Here is a 15,873-nt window from a genome sequence, read left to right on the forward strand (position 1 = left end):
GTTCCCTCAGGGATCATTATTTCTAATGGGGAAAGCTGCCTATTGCTGAATCACCAACCATTACTTGCAAAAGTCAGTTTGTGTGAACTACATAATCCTGTCTTGGATTCATTAACTGTCTGGAGCAGCTTAGGCCAAGACTAACCTCTCTGTGTCTGTCTTTACATGAGTTGTAGCATACTTTGAGATGTTGCATTCTATTTTGAGATGGCTGGAAAGAAAGGCAGTTATTTGGTTTAAAGAAAAATTGTAGGGTTGAAACACTGGAGCAATAAACTTGTGATAGATTAGGGAGAATAAGGTGGTCTAATGTGAGGATCTAGAAAAGATCATTAGAGAGGTGCACCCACTTAATTACTGTCTAAGGGAGTTGTTGACATCTTTACCTGGCTCTAGGGACTTTTCTGTATAATCACTTTTTCTTGCAGTGAATGACCTCAGTTAGACACTGGCTTTCCTTTGAGTCCTCTTGTTTACTGAGTTTGTACCCAGAAGTGCAAATGGATAGTGGGAATTAGATTTTTTTTTTTTCCTTTTAACAAGTATAATCTGAAACCTAACACCTTGAATAATATTCCTTTTTTAGCGTGTTACACCATTAGCTTCCATAAAAATAAAGATGCTAGAGAAATCCTGTTTCTCTTAGAGATCTAAAGTATGTCTTCTAGGGATTTCTGAATTTCCAGTTACTTAAATGTTAAATATTTTTAGTATCTCAGTTGAGATTATTTCACTTATATGTTAGCTTTAAGATTATCTTTTAGGTCTGAAAAACAGAATTCCAGAAATCAGGGGCTAGGATTAAAAGGTATTTAGATATAAATTGTGCCCAGTAGCACTTTTAGAGGAAGGGAAAAGTATATTTTCCACTATGGCAAGAAAAATCAAGGCATTCAAAGCTGCTTAAGGCAACAGCATGTGGATTGTAGTTAACCTTTTTCTCATCACTTTGAGGTCTTACATTTTAATGGGTAATGAGTATCCTGAGTTGTTTTAAATATTTGTGATTATAGTTTGGAAGTGATATCAATCATACTTTTGACAGTCACCCAGATTCCAGTGCTGAGAAAGGAGGGAATTTTTTTTAAAATGTTTGCATCTTCTATATAGTGTAAATCTTACTAATCCTTTACAACACCTTGTGTTAATCTGTTAGAAACAAAATACTGAACTAGATTACTGGTGTAAGAAAAATAACAATTTGTTTCCAGGCAGAAGGACAGATTTATGGTATTTAACTTAATATTTGATCGATTCTTTAGCAGAGCCTTAATTTTTTTAATATTATTTGTTGACATTGCACTATTAAAAACAACATAAAAATAATTGTTGGTTGGACTTCATATTCTAATTGCCTTTAAATCTTTCTTTTCTGTACAGTTAACAAATATTTAAGCTCTGAAAATCCACTGTTCTTTGAACTGCGTGCCAGATACCTTATTGCCTGTGAACGCATCCCTGAGGCAATGGCTCTTATCAAATCTTGCATAAATCATCCAGATATCAGTAAAGATCTGTATTTCCATCAAGCTCTTTTCACCTGTCTTTATATGTCACCATTAGAAGATCAGCTATTCCAGGAGGTATTGTTTGTCAGTATACATTGTTTTCATGAAGTGGGACTTTATACTTGCTGGGTACAAGTTGTCAAGAGGAGCGTGTGGAACTCTGCTTTTGTAGAACCAAATGTCATAAAATCAGGCTTAACTTAGTTCTGGCTTAAGCTTAGAGGTGGTAAATGTTAAGTGCCTGCAGATCTTATTGACCTAAATGCAATTTTTTTGGTTCAAGTGTGCTCGTGGGTATGTTCCCTAAATAACTTAAATCATTAATATTTTGTGACTTTAGTGTATTGACTATTTTACTGTAGACTATTATTTTAGTAAAAGCACTTGAGCCTAATTGATGCCAGTCCAGTGTTCTGTACATTATATAGTTTTGGTAGGCTTGAAATTTTTTAATGATGTCCTTTTGTGTAAAATGACACTTGAGCTGAATGTGGCCCTGCTTTTTCCAGTAGTAGCACTTACTAGATAACAGTGCTTTTCTTAACCTTGTTTTAAGAACAAGCTCCCATCATGCAAAGAAGTGCTTTTGTGTAGTATTTTAATTTTTCAGACAATTATTCTGATGGTCACTACTGTAAGAAATACGAAGGAGCTCTAGATACCTCCAAAATCTTAATTTACAGACCTACACAAAAGCTGTTCCAAAGCCGCCCTATGTTAATAGCAATTCCTGAAGTTTTCAGTAACTTTAGTATAGCAAGGTCTGGTAGGTTTTTATTTCATGTCAGCCAACTGATCTAAATTGATTTTATTTTAATTGTATAGCACTTGTTGAGGACTGATTGCAAGAGTGGAATTGAGATCATCTGCAACACTGAAAAAGAAGGGAAGACTACCTTAGCCTTACAGCTTTGTGAATCCTTCCTAGTCCCACAGCTCCAAAATGGGGACATGTATTGTATATGGTAAATACTTTATTTCTGGTGAAGCAGCTTAGCAGGAAATAAATGCTTGTTGCCAAAATGAAACTCACCTAACTTTTAAGATGTAGCTCAAGTTTAAAATACCAATTAAAAAACGTTCTAACACAATTTTTAAACATTCCTAGTGCATCTGTTGTGCCTGTTTGCCTTTTTACACAGGGTCGTGTGCAGTGGTAGTACATAGTACATAACATTTACTAACTGCTTCAAATTAAGAGAAGAGTGAGCCTTTACATACCTGAGGCTATAAATACCTAAAAATTTATTATAAGCATTTATGATTAGCAATGTGTAACAATATGCAGTCTGTAGACTCTTAACAATGAAGATATTTTGCTCTGTAGCTGTAGTGTGTGTCTAAATGTGTCTATAAAGAGAATATGTCATTCTGAAATGTACTATTGATTATGGAAACTTCTACATCATAAGCAGAGCCATTACATAAATGATGGTCCTTTAGAAAACATTTAAGTAAGAATGTCTTCATACACATTGAATCATCTTGATACTTGGATGTTTTTAGGGGTAAAAAGTGTTTTCTAGAGAGTTGTTAACAAATTTCATCATTCTGAGGACTGAAAGGAAGGAAGATAATTCTTCTGTTTAGCCTTTGTATTTTGTGTACCTGAAGGAACATCTGCATTCCTTGATATAAAGTATGCTTTATTTGTTTGTTTGATGATGTAGTTAAAGCAAAACAGCTTAGCAAGAATTTGATCTTCTTCTTCCGTCAATTGAGGTCAAATTATTCATCTGCATAACTAATTTTCACATGGAGTTTAGAATCTCTAGGATTTCTGTGTTCCCTGATTTCAAGGAATTGAAAAGGTTTTTTTGTCTTGAAGTAACGAAGGTCAGACATGATAATGTTTGATTTGTTACTAAATTTATTCCTTAACTACTGGATGAGTAATTGTCCAATCAAAACCTTTGGGATTATGGTTGACATACATTTATAGTACAGTGTGTTGGCAGTAGCTGGTGGTGTTTTTCATTCAGTCTGTCCAGAAAAAGGTGGTCATGGCTGTTCTCACTGGACAGAAGTTCAACTGAAAAGGTACATAGTTTGTGTGGGCCCCGTGGCCACTTTAGAATGGAATCCCTATCCTGCCCAAATGCTGCCTCTCCTGACTTCTTATTTTTTAGGGAATTGACAGATATAACCTACATGTATTAATTACATGGCTAGTGCTTTCTGTTTCAGGGATTCAGTGTTTTTAAAAAATGCATTTTTAATACTGTAATTAAACCACCTTCTTATATCTTATGCTATATAATGTTAGCCTTGCTATTACCAATCTGATTTTGCATCATCCATTTTTGAAATTGCTGTTCCAAACAAGATGTATCTCCTTATGTTCTTTCAAAGATGAAATTCCAGAAGAGACTCAAGTACTTTTGGATACTTGTTTTAGAAGGAAACGATCTCAGTCTTTTAATCTGCCGTTCAGAATAGAGAACTTGGGAATCTTTGGAAGAGTTCAGAGCAGTTACATCTGTGCAGCTCAAACAGCTGTTTCATTCTTTACAGATGCTGAGCCGTAACAATTGTGTTCCCAACAAGAGAATTCTGTATAATGCTTAATAGATCATATGAAGGCTGCATGTACTACATCATCATGTGATGACTACACTGTAATTCAAATTTTTGAAGAAGTAGGAGCCAGGTTAATTTAGCTTCGAGAGCGTATTTTTCCCTAGAGGAGATTTTAATGTCTTCAGCACAGCATAAGTCATCTCACCTTGTCTGGAATTGAGGGCAAAAGTTAAGTAGCAAAGTTAAGACAGCAAAATAAATTAGAAAGTTGTAACTAGCAGATATTTGCTACCTGTATGAAGTCTTCAAGGTGAAACTATCAACTGCCATCTCAGAGGAAGATGAACTTAAGCAGCTCTGTTGCACAACTCTTACTTTCATTGATGTTAAGAATAAATTCTAGATTTAGATGAACTGAATTGTTCACGTGAAATCAAAGCCCACTTACAAATTAATCACAAAGCAAACTGTGTTTGGTCTTACTAGACATACTTTCGTATGAGGTATTGGTGAGAGGTCAGTCCATAGTGATGTAGTATTAAGGTGATGTCTCTTCAGCAAGACACTGTTTTGATGGAACAGTCATAAACAGGCACAGCAGGATTGCCTTCCTTCTCTGCCAGGCAATTTTTTAAATGCTGTTTTGGCTGTTTTCAAGTGATTCCTATGCAGTAAATTCAAAGTAAGTCAAGGAATTTTTACCACATTTTTGATCAGTCTTTTGGTAAAGTGTGCTCTCTATACCCAAGGAAAGACAGACCTTCTGCTTATCAAAGGTTTGAGATCTAGCTCAGGCAGGGTGGGTTTAACCATCATCTTCTGTTGCTGATGGAGATGTACAGTGGTTGTGGTATTTTGTAGGTAGTTAAGAGACTGGAATGCATGGTTGCCTCTGGTAAAGAGGTACTGAGTTCTGTGATCTCACAGTAACAATTTAAATGGCCCTAACACAAGTCTGTAAAAATGTAGGAAAGGCCTCAGTGTGAAGTAAGTTATACCATCCAAGAAGTAAAGGTCTTTAAGTATTATACTACCCTGCCATAATGATTGTGCAAAGAGAAAACTACCCCTGCCTTTGTTGTCTCAGATTCATCATCTGTGTTCTGGTCAGTGGCACTGAAATACCTCAAGTGCTGCTGACTTCAGTGTGAAAGTTGGTATCTAAAGCACAGAAGTGGTTGAAAGAGTCCAATCAGCTCCTTAAGAAGACTTTAATCCTTGATGATTGTCAAAGTCAGAAATGTGCTTGAGAAGAAGCCACCATGTCTACAAGAAAAATAAGATTAAAAGACTAAAATGTAGGGTCTAGTCAAATGGTGGTTAACACCTTGCTCTTCCCCCAGGGAGCTGTTCCTCATACTTTGTTTTCTCCATTCCCTTTTCAGCTCTTTCCTTGTGCCAGCCATCACACTTGTCTGAGCACCACAAACCACTTCAACCACTAATCTCTCACAAGGATAATTTGAGTTTTCTCAAATTTTCTGGGATTAATGTTGAAATGGGTTGCTCTGAAATGGTATGAGGCAAAGCAGAGGTAAACTGGATTATTCAGTTGTGGTAACATATAACAGCAGAAATATTCAGTTCTTACTTCTGTACTTCAGATTGAGACTTTTACTGAGTTGTTATGAATGGTTTGGTCCACAAAGACACTCATTTTAAACTTCTGTGTGAAATCAGCAAAGATGTAGAAATCAGATTTCCAGCCTGGACAGCTTATATCGTTAGAAAACCTGCAGGACTAATTTTTTGTGCATAGAGCTGCTTATAGGTATCCCTTTTCACAGTTTCATGATGTAAGCTTAATCTTTCTTTCAACCTTAGTTTTCTTGGGTTCTGAATGAAAGAAAACAATCAAGCTCTCTTGTCTAGCTCTTAAAATGTCAAACACAACTATAGAGCTGTCCTAAATTGAAAGGTGAAGTTGGTGTTTTGTCATAGGCAGTTCCATCACTTCCCTTCATTCAGGCACTGACCTTACTAAGAGAAGCTTAATCCTGAAAGGTTTCATTTGTAGCTGGCACAGACTGGAGACTCTGGAAGATCAACCAGATATTTTGTCAGTAATTACATTTGTTTTCTGAGGGAGGACACTGGTGGAATAGAAAAGTGTCTTCTTTCAGAAAATGGAAGTCAGTCCTGTTTTCATTGTAATGTTGAGGTGGGATTTCTTCCTAAACAGTCCTAATTCATCTTCTCCTGTGTGAAATCTTTGTGCTGGCAAATCTTATCACTAAAAGTTAAGTCCAGTTGCCTTTCTGAGTCTCTGAATTAAAGTGCATAGAATTTACAGGCTGTACATTTCAATTAGCTCTATTTTACAGGCTGAGCACATTACCTGTGTAGCAGCTCTGCTGCAGAGCCCAGCAGCCTGTTCTTGGCTTTCCTTCTCAGGCAGGAATGTTATTTGACTGAAGATCCCAGAGATGCAGGAATAGCTGTAGAGCCTGATACCTTCATATAATTGCTATTGGCAGAAAGTTGTGTTGTAATGCACATAACTGGAGAACGTCACTATTCCTGTCACTGGATCATAGCAGAAGTTACCTTTCTACAATGCTTCCACTTTCCACATTCAGAAGCTTCTTTTCCTGAAGGACTCTTCATCCTTGCACTGAAAGTACCTTAATCCTGAGAACACACAGAGCTTGATGTTTTCTGCCTGTGACGTTAAGGGTTAGATCTGTACCATCAAATTTTATTGTGCAGTTCTCTCTATAAACTAAACTGAATATGTTAATATTTTGTTGAATATTTAATTGGCTCAGTGATAGGAGATACCTGAATGCTTTAACAAAGTAATTAAGTTGCATTTTTCATTGTGCACGTTGTGGTGTTAATTAGATTGGTATTAAGCCCTCAAATATGATTTTAGTCACAGAACATGCAAATAATTGTCTTTAGTAATGCATCATGCTTAGTGATAGAGTTCTAAAACTCAATCTAATTGGAATATTTTATTCTATACTTAATAGGGACCTGATCTTCATTTGGAGTAAACTGCAGCTTAAATCTAACCCTTCAAAACAAGTATTTGTTGACCACTGCTACCAGCTCCTAAGAATTGCTACAAATATCAGAGTCATTTTCCCTTTCATGAAAGTCATTAAGGATGAAGTAAGTTCTGTTTGTTTTTACCTCAGCCACCATTCCTTTTGTAACTAGTTAAAGTTGTATTGTATATATTTATATTGTATTTATATTGTATAATGACCAGTTCTTATGGAAAGTTAAAAACCAGGGGATAGGGAAGGACACTATTAACTTAAAAATTTTGTCAAGTTCCAGAATATGCATCAATATTATGATTACTCTTGATTAGTTGTGGTTTTAAGGTTTTATTTTTACTGAATTCTGAGCTTTTCTTTTTCTACAGTAAGTTTGAGGAATGTCATCCTCTATAAATAAATGTGGAAATTATTAATAAGTACATGAAATAGATCTGAACGATTTATTGGTTGGGGGAGGGGGCTTCAGCCTGGCTTATCAAGGAAATAGGACTTGTGTAGTTGTATCCACCCTTCATCCTTGCTAAATTCTGAATCCTTTTAGCAGTTCTAATCAAATCTGAAAAAGTGCTTAATATATCATAAAGGAAGAGCTAGAATAGTACAGGAGAAGACATTATTTTGCTTCAGAAAATTGCACAGTATTTCATGCTTCAGATGTTAGTCTTGTACTGCCCTGTACAAACATCTGCAAAAGATGTCACAGAATCACAGAATGGGCTGAGGTGGAAGGGACCCACAAGGATCATCGAGTCCAACCGTCAGCCCTGCACAGGCCCATCCCCAGAGTCCCACCCTGTGCCCCAGAGGATCATCCAAACCCTCTTGGAGCTCTGGCAGCCTTGGGGCTGTGCCCACTGCCCTGGGGAGCCTGTTCAGTGCCCAACCAGCCTCTGGGGGAAGAACCTTTTCCTGAGATCCAACCTGACCCTCCCCTGGCACAGTTCCAGCCATTCCCTGGGGTCCCGTCCCTGGACCCCGCAGAGCAGAGCTCAGTTCCTGCCCCTCCTCTGCCCCTGCCCAGGAAGTTGTAACTGCAGTGAGCTCTCCCCTCAGTCTCCTCCAGCTGAACCACCAAGTGCCCTCAGTGTCCTCACATGGCTTCCCCCCAAGGCCCTTCCCCATCCTCGTTGCCCCCTTTGGACACTCTCTAATGGCTCAATACCTTCCTTCCATTGTGTCCCCCCAAACTGCCCCAATATTGCAGGAGAGGCCACCCCAGGGCAGAGCAGAGCAGGACAATCCCCTCTCTGGTGCCCCCCCAGGACAGGGATGTCCCTCCTGGCTGCCAGGGCACTGCTGACTCATGGCCAAGTGGCCACTCACCAGGACCCCCAGAGCCCTTTTCTGGCACTGCTTTCCAGCCTCTCATTCCCCAGTCTGTCCATCCATCCAGGGTTGCCCCATCCCAAGGGCACAATCCAGCCCTTCCCCTTGTTGAACTTCCCATGGTTGGTGATTCCCAGCCCTGGGATCTGTCCAGGTCTCCCTGCAGGGCCCCCTAGTGAGTTCAACAGCTCCTCCCAGTTTGAGGTCATCTGCAGACTTCCTTAGTGTCCCTTCCAGCCCTGGTTCCAAGTAATTTATGAAGATGTTGGAGAGCACAGGGCCCAAGATGGAGCCCTGTGGAACCCCCCTAGTGACAGGTCACAGTCCGATGTCACCCCAGTCACTGTCACCCTCTGTGCTCAAGCCCTGAGCCAGTTGCTCACCCACCACACGATGTGTTTATTCAGCTGTAGGCTGGACAGTTTGTAATCAACAGCACACAGGTGAGTTGTTTCCCAACAAATGTTGTTATTTATCATTAACCTGATTTAACAGAGCTCCTTCCTATTTTACGCCCTAAATAAACTGTAAATTATTTTTCATGGGGGCTGCTGTACAGATCGAAATGCAGTAATTTGCTGCTGTTTAAGAGTTTCATCCTGATTTGTATTCTAAAATGCTTGTGGTAGTATTAATAACTTCTGTTTGCATCTGAATAGTCTTATTTTTTAATAACCCACTACATATGGAGCATTGTCTACATTTGTTAACAAACATTTAAATATAGAAGGTATTAATTATTTCTCAGCTCTCTGAAACTCTTTTGACTTTAATCTGCTGCCTTTTGGGCAGTATATTTCTGATTGTCCCTCTGAGTTACAATTTTATGACAGTGCCCCCAGCCTGAAGTGTGGAGTAGGAATTCTGAAAATTCAGGCCTTTAGATTACTTGGCCATGAGTTGTTATGGTTTCCCTGGTGTTTTTTGTTCAAAATTGCAAGCTGTATTACCCTCATTTTTATAATTGGGTACACTATAATTTCATTTCTGCAGGTTGGTGAGGATGGTCTTCAGATCTGTGTTGAGATATGTGGATGTGCCCTACAGCTGGACCTCCGTGAAGATCCCAACATGAAAAGTCTTATTTATAAAGCAATTGCTCATTTTCTGCCAAATGACTTGGAGATCCTCCGAATTTGTGCTCTTTCCATCTTTTTTCTGGAGCGCACCTTGGAATCTTACTACACTGTTGAACATTTATATAAATGTGCAGATGAAGAATACAATGAGTGCACTAGTTCTGTTCAAAACCGTGTGCGTTTTGAACTGCTTCCCATTTTGAAAAAGGGTTTGTTTTTTGATCCCGAGTTTTGGAATTTCTTGATGATCAAGCAGAATTGTTTGGCATTGTTGGGGGATAAAGCCTTGGATGGCTTAAGTGAAAGTACACTGGAAAACTCGACTGCAAATCCAGAAAAAACAGCAGAGTACAGGGCTCTGAGTGAGGAATGTGTCTGTTTGACTGATGTGAGCAATGGGGAGCTCGACCCTGAAAACTGCTCTGGAGCCCGGTCCAAAGGTAATGCCAAAAAGAACCATGAAGCTCTGGAGGCATCCAAAATGTTGAATGCAAGTGAACCCAGGCACCGCTGTGTGCTGTGCAACAAGGAATTTCTCGGTGATCACATTGTGAAACACGCACAAGCTCACCAGAAAAAGGGCAGTTTTTCCTGTGTACTTTGCACCAGAAAGTTCAGGCAAAAGGGACTGATGCTGAAGCACTTGAGGAACCATGTCAGGAAGATAGAAAGGCAACATCTTGCTGCAGTTCTTGAGGCTGGTCAGCAGGCTCCTGCTCTTAAGGAAGTAGGATGTTCTGATGTTTCTCTCTCTCTTGAAAATGGGAATTCCGATGGTTCCAAAGATACTGAACCAGCGGCTGCAATAGCTCCGAGTGCTGAGCAAGTGGTCCAAGAGGAGGATGAGAATGCAGAACAGGTTTTTGATGTGGTGGAAAACCATCTAAGTGACCAGGATGATGCTACTGAAAATAGTAGTGACAGCTGTTTTAATAATGTTCCTGATGCTTTAAGCACAGAGAGTTTGCCTGAAGATGATGAGAACTCCAGTAAAGAGTCACCTGTTCTGCATAAAGTGAATGGGGCCTTTTGCCCTCAAAAAGACCTCGATGCATTGGATGAGGAAGGAACCTTTAAGTGCCCTGCTAATGGTTGTGCTAGAGTGTTTAAAAAGATAAGGTTCCTCAATAAACATGCAAGGAAAAGTCATCCAACTGATCTGAAGGTGCAGCAACATATAATGAAATGGAATAAAGGAAAGTGTCGGTTCTGCCAGAGAAAATTTGCTGATTCTCAACATTTTATAGACCACCTAAAGAGACATGTGTATCCAAATGTTTACTTTTGTTTACACTTTAATTGTAATCAGAGATTTAAGCTGTCAGCTGAGCTTGCAGAACATACAAAAAGTCATAGTGTGTTTAAAGCTCAGTGCAATTTTTCAGACTGCTGTGAGCTATTTGAGGAGCTCCCTTTGCTGTATGAACATGAGGCTCAGCATTATTTAAATAAAACCCCAGAATGTTTGGAAGATGCAAGTGAAAAAGATTCTTCAGATGATCCTTCAGAACTTTGCTGTTTCCAGGATGATGATGAATCTGTTAATGAAAAAGAAACTGTAGATTTACCAATTCCAACTTGGAAGTCAAGGAAGGATTCTACAGAACCAAAGACATATATTCAAAGTGTGGAGAAGAAAGCAAATAACGTAATTCACAATGGAAATGAAAGTTCATCTGAGGGTAGTGCTACCATTTTAGGTTCCATAGACCAAAAGACACCTGTGTTACAGCCAAATTCTGAAAACTGTAATGTTGTTAGTGACCAACTAGTCAATGGGCACAGTGACCCACATCAGACGTCATCCAGGTCATCACAGACACCTTTGGACAGAGTGGCAGATGAAACAAGGACAGAAAATGGGTCAGTGTTACCAGTTTTACAGAATTGTCACGATGCACCACAAAATAATAATGCTGCTGCTGCTGCCTCACAAGTACCTTCTAAACCAAATCAGACAACAGAGACTACTTCATATGGTGTTATCTTAACAAAACCCTATGTCAGACCATTGCCTCCGAGTTACCTTGATGAACGTTACATTAGCATGCCAAAACGGAGAAAAATTTTGGCTGAGGAAGTAGATGCTTACTCTGAACAAGATAAAATTTGTAGCAAAACAACAGAAAGATTTAGATGTGGCAACTGCTTGACCATCTACTGTAATTCAGAAGCACTTGAGGCTCACCTTGCACAAAAGAAGTGTCAGACGCTCTTTGGATTCGATTCAGATGATGAAAGTAAGTCCTACAGTCCTTCTGGGTTGGTTTCTTTGGGGGTAAATACCAATCAGAAAATGGTCTTTGAAATCAGACAGCCTGATGGAATATATGCTAGAACTTAGACAACTAAATCAGAATACTTGGCTAAATTGGGCTTTTAAATGGACGTGCTGTTTAGAACAAGAAAGAGGTGATGAGAATTTTTAAGCAACTCTGATGGAAAAGCCTTCTCCTCAAACAGAAGAGGTAATTCAGTCTGACTTTCCTTGCATGTTTGAAACTAAACATGTTGAAAAGCATAAGCAGTGTTCTAGATTAAAGAATGAGTTACTTTTTGACCCCAATGCATTCTCTTTTACAGGTGCCTGATTCAATGTTGTGGAGGAAAGTATCAGATAAGGAGTGGTGTAAGGAAACACTACATGAAGAAGCATCAGTTCGTTTCCCAGTTGGCCTTAAACATGAAGCAGTCTCAAATTACTAGAGAGAAACATGACCTTGATAAAGACAAAGCACATTTTCTAGACAAAACTCACAGAGGAGTAATAGGAGCTCTGCAGGTCTTGAGTCCAGAAAGGTTGCTACAAAATCCCCAAAGTACCAGTCCTCTGAAAAGCCATGTTCATTCCAAATAGATGATTGAAGGTGAATGGCACAGCCTTTCTAGCAGGAAGGTTTAAGGAAAATAAGGCAGGCAGAGAAAGCAGAGATGTTAATTGCCTTGTGGAAAACCGGCCAATTCTGAAAACTGCTTTAGTTTGTGTCGTTAAAGGGGTGTCTGTCCACACAGCTGGGAAGGAATCATTCCAGAAGGTGTTAATTATTATACTATGGATAAGAAATGCATAGAGGAACCATGCATTCTTTTTTCAAAGCTCAAGTGTGTGAGTCCATTATCTGCTCAAAAGCATGGAGCTCATTTAATAAACTTATACTCAGAGTCCAAAGAGGAATGTGGAAAGAAATCTTTAGATGGAATGCTGGAATAGCCAAAAACTCGAAATACAGCACATGCAAGGAAAAGTGAGTTGATGTGATATAAAACTTAAACACAATGGAAATCAGATGCAATGCAAGAGAAGCCCTTTGCAAGGATAAGGTGAAGGTGTAGGTAAAGAGTGTCCTGTGAAACATCTGTTGTAGGTGTGGGAAGGCCAATCCAAGCAGTACATGCACAGATCCATGTGGATTTTAACAGGAACTGATTGAAACAAAATGCAGAATGTTGAGGAGGTTAAACTTGCATTACAGAGCAGAGTTTATTATTATGCAAATACAGAGGTTCCTCAGCTGTTAGTGTAACTGAAAAGAATTTGAGAAGGCAGACAAAAGCAGAGCAGAGGTTGGAGGGGAAAAAAGATCAGGAAGAGCCTGTTTTACATGTGTGATAAATGGTGGTAGGCCACAACTCAGTACTGTAACTACTTATTTCCTGTCTAGAGGAAGGGAGAAAATAGGTTTGGATTCAATCTCTTTAAGACACATTGAAACTTTATTTAGTAGCATCCCTTGAAAAGAGCCTTTCCCAGCAATTGGTGAAGGAGTTAGTGAAATGTTAAGCACTTTATTTGAAGTTCACTGTTCATAGAAACAATCAGAATGTGAAGACATGAAGTGTGAGTCTTTCAGCTCTATGTGTGACACTGAAATAGAGAACATTTGGGAACCAAAAGGATGCCCTTGTAGTTTTTGGTCTTTCCACCCCAGGCAGAGGTGTGCCAAACACATACATTGCCCAATTACTGTGCTAATTTCTCCTCTCATTTATCTCACACTGTCTTGCCACCTGACAAGTTTTTATTTGGGATCCTGTTCTATGCGGGTAAAATTTTAATGTGATTGTAGGCAGGGGAGGGATAGTGGTGATAGTGGTGTTCAGGGATGGAGTCTTCACAGAAATGTGGGATGGCAAAGCCCAACTGCTCCCACTCAGCTGATTTTATTTATGGAATAGGTCATCGCAGTGTGTGTAGGGCTTAAATCAACAGATATGGAAAAACTAATGCATAAAAAATCAAGAGGTGCATACAGCCTGTTCACTGTAGCAATGGCTCACACTTGTAAAGCCAAGGGTGTTGTAAGATAAGCTGTGAAGTAGCTCTGGAACTAAACTCAATAGCTCAGCAATGCCTCTGCTAATAATCCTCTGTGAAAGTAAACAGATTTGCATTCCTTCTGCTTTGTTTTCCCCTCCTGGGAGGTAAAAAGAATGCAAATTCAAAATCTTAACTCTTGAACTCTAGGAAATTTTTGCCTTAACTTTGAGTTGGATTAACAGAAAAGGTTATAAAATTATGATCACAGGTATGTGTGCATTACATCAACACCGATCATGGCCCACTTTCAGAGATTTGTATGATGTTCGAGGCACCAAAGAAACTTTTTTTGCAGTTGCAAAAAACCTGATTTAAATGCATCATTCATTATATATACATATATACACACAATATATATATATTTACATATATAAATACATTAAAATTTTGTTTTAAATTTAAAGAGGTCCTTATCAGACAAATGCACTTTGACCTTTTTTGCTTTCAAGTTACCAACTAATTTTTAAGGACCCAGTTTTCATGTTGAATGTTCCCAGGCTCCCCTTTCTTTTCTTAACTTTGTTAATCTAGTTAAATTTGCTTAAATATATTTTGGGGGGACAAAGGTTAATTTTAAAGTATTACAGTTCTAAAAATCTGAAAACCGAGTCAGTAGATATGACAAAAATGTTTATGTAAAATCTTTTCAATGTACCTTTAATCTTTGGTGCTTTTTTGCCTTTTCCCTGGAGCTCCATGTGTTTGAAGATGCTTTAAAATCACGATTGAGACTTGTATTTTCTTTGGTTTTAAGTGTGTAGATAAATGCATCTGTGTACATGCATAAACTGTGACCATAATTTTTTGTACCTGCATTAAACTCATTTTTGTTCAAAGATGCTTTTCTTGGACACCACCGTTTGTTGATGTCACATGTTCAGTAGATACAACTCTGGAGAACAGGAAACATGAATTCTTCTGTAGGTGAAAATTAGCAAAAAACCCAAACACTTACCAGAAATATGGTAAGTGTAAATTAAATTGACCTAAGGTAGCAAGTGGGTGGTAACATTTTTAAGTCATGATTTTTACTTCAGAAGACATTGCATTTTCTTTAAGCTCCTCTCTGATACCTGTTGGTATTCTCAGATAGTTGCAGTATTAAGCAACTTGAATCAGAAGGAAAAGGATACTTGTGTAATGTGTGTGGGATAATTCTCCATGCTTTTTAAGGATTCTTTAGTATGTTGAGTATTACCCTGTACTAAGCCTGCAACTTCTAGGACTGAAGAAGGTTACAAATCTCGATCTGAAAGTTGGGTTTTTTTCCCAGGCATTAAGAAGCATTGTATGATATAATTGGAAATCCTTCAAGATGTATCACTTTGATTCAATAAATACTAGAATCCATGTGTAATGTAAGCCTGCAACTCCCTTAAAGCTGCCTGAAGTTACACATGAGCTTGGGAGCTTTGTTGGATCAAAGTTTGTGCATTTGTTGTGGATAATTGTGTTCCAATAACATTCCTCCAGTTGGCTGCAACTTGGATTTGGACTTTCCTTTTAAGACTCTTCTCTAACCCAATCATGTTTCACTGTAAAGGTCATGGAAGTTCTAATTTCAAAGAGTTGCCATTTGGTGGGCACCTTTCATAAAAAAAAGAAATACTGAAAGTAGGTTGAAGGTGGTGATATCTGTGGGGAAAGGTCACTGGTACTTTGGTTATTTAGCCATATTCATTAAAATTATATAAATTGTATAGTTTGGATAATTTATAACATTAAACTTTGTGATTTTAATATCACATTGAAGGTTCAGCTGTACTCATTTCTTTTATTGTTTAACACCAGTGCTATGGACAAAAGACCCAAAGAGGGTGGTAGTGTTACTATTTTCTTAATTTATTTGGTACTGTATAACACCTTTCTGATTAAATGCAGTGTATGCATTTTGGGACTCTTAATTTGTAAAAGCTGTTACAGGTTCAGCAAGAAAGGAAATTTGTGCTTCCTTGTTGAATGTTAAATTATTTTACTTTGCATTTTATATAAGAGTACAAATTAAAACTGAGCCATCAAACTGCAATAAATCTACAGTAGTGTTTCATTTTAAAAACCTTTTTGTACTGTACATAGATTTGTTCAATAAAACATTGTCTTTGTTGTTGATA

The 15,873-nt window shown here is 38.4% G+C and overlaps 1 protein-coding gene across 1 annotated transcript in view; it reads left to right on the forward strand.

Moving 5' to 3' along the window:
* ZNF654 (zinc finger protein 654) overlaps nt 1–15,873 on the forward strand; it is a 31,510-nt gene extending 15,637 nt beyond the window's left edge. The window contains exons 5-9 of the mRNA XM_027660014.1: nt 1,381–1,583; nt 2,334–2,473; nt 7,004–7,145; nt 9,359–11,684; nt 12,028–15,873. Coding sequence (XP_027515815.1) covers nt 1,381–1,583; nt 2,334–2,473; nt 7,004–7,145; nt 9,359–11,684; nt 12,028–12,035 — 2,819 coding nt within the window. The 3' untranslated portion in view covers nt 12,036–15,873. The remainder of the gene's footprint in view (nt 1–1,380; nt 1,584–2,333; nt 2,474–7,003; nt 7,146–9,358; nt 11,685–12,027) is intronic.

This window comes from Corapipo altera, unplaced genomic scaffold (genome assembly GCF_003945725.1).
Source record: "Corapipo altera isolate COAL_440 unplaced genomic scaffold, ASM394572v1 74, whole genome shotgun sequence".
Taxonomy (NCBI): Eukaryota; Metazoa; Chordata; class Aves; order Passeriformes; family Pipridae; genus Corapipo; species Corapipo altera.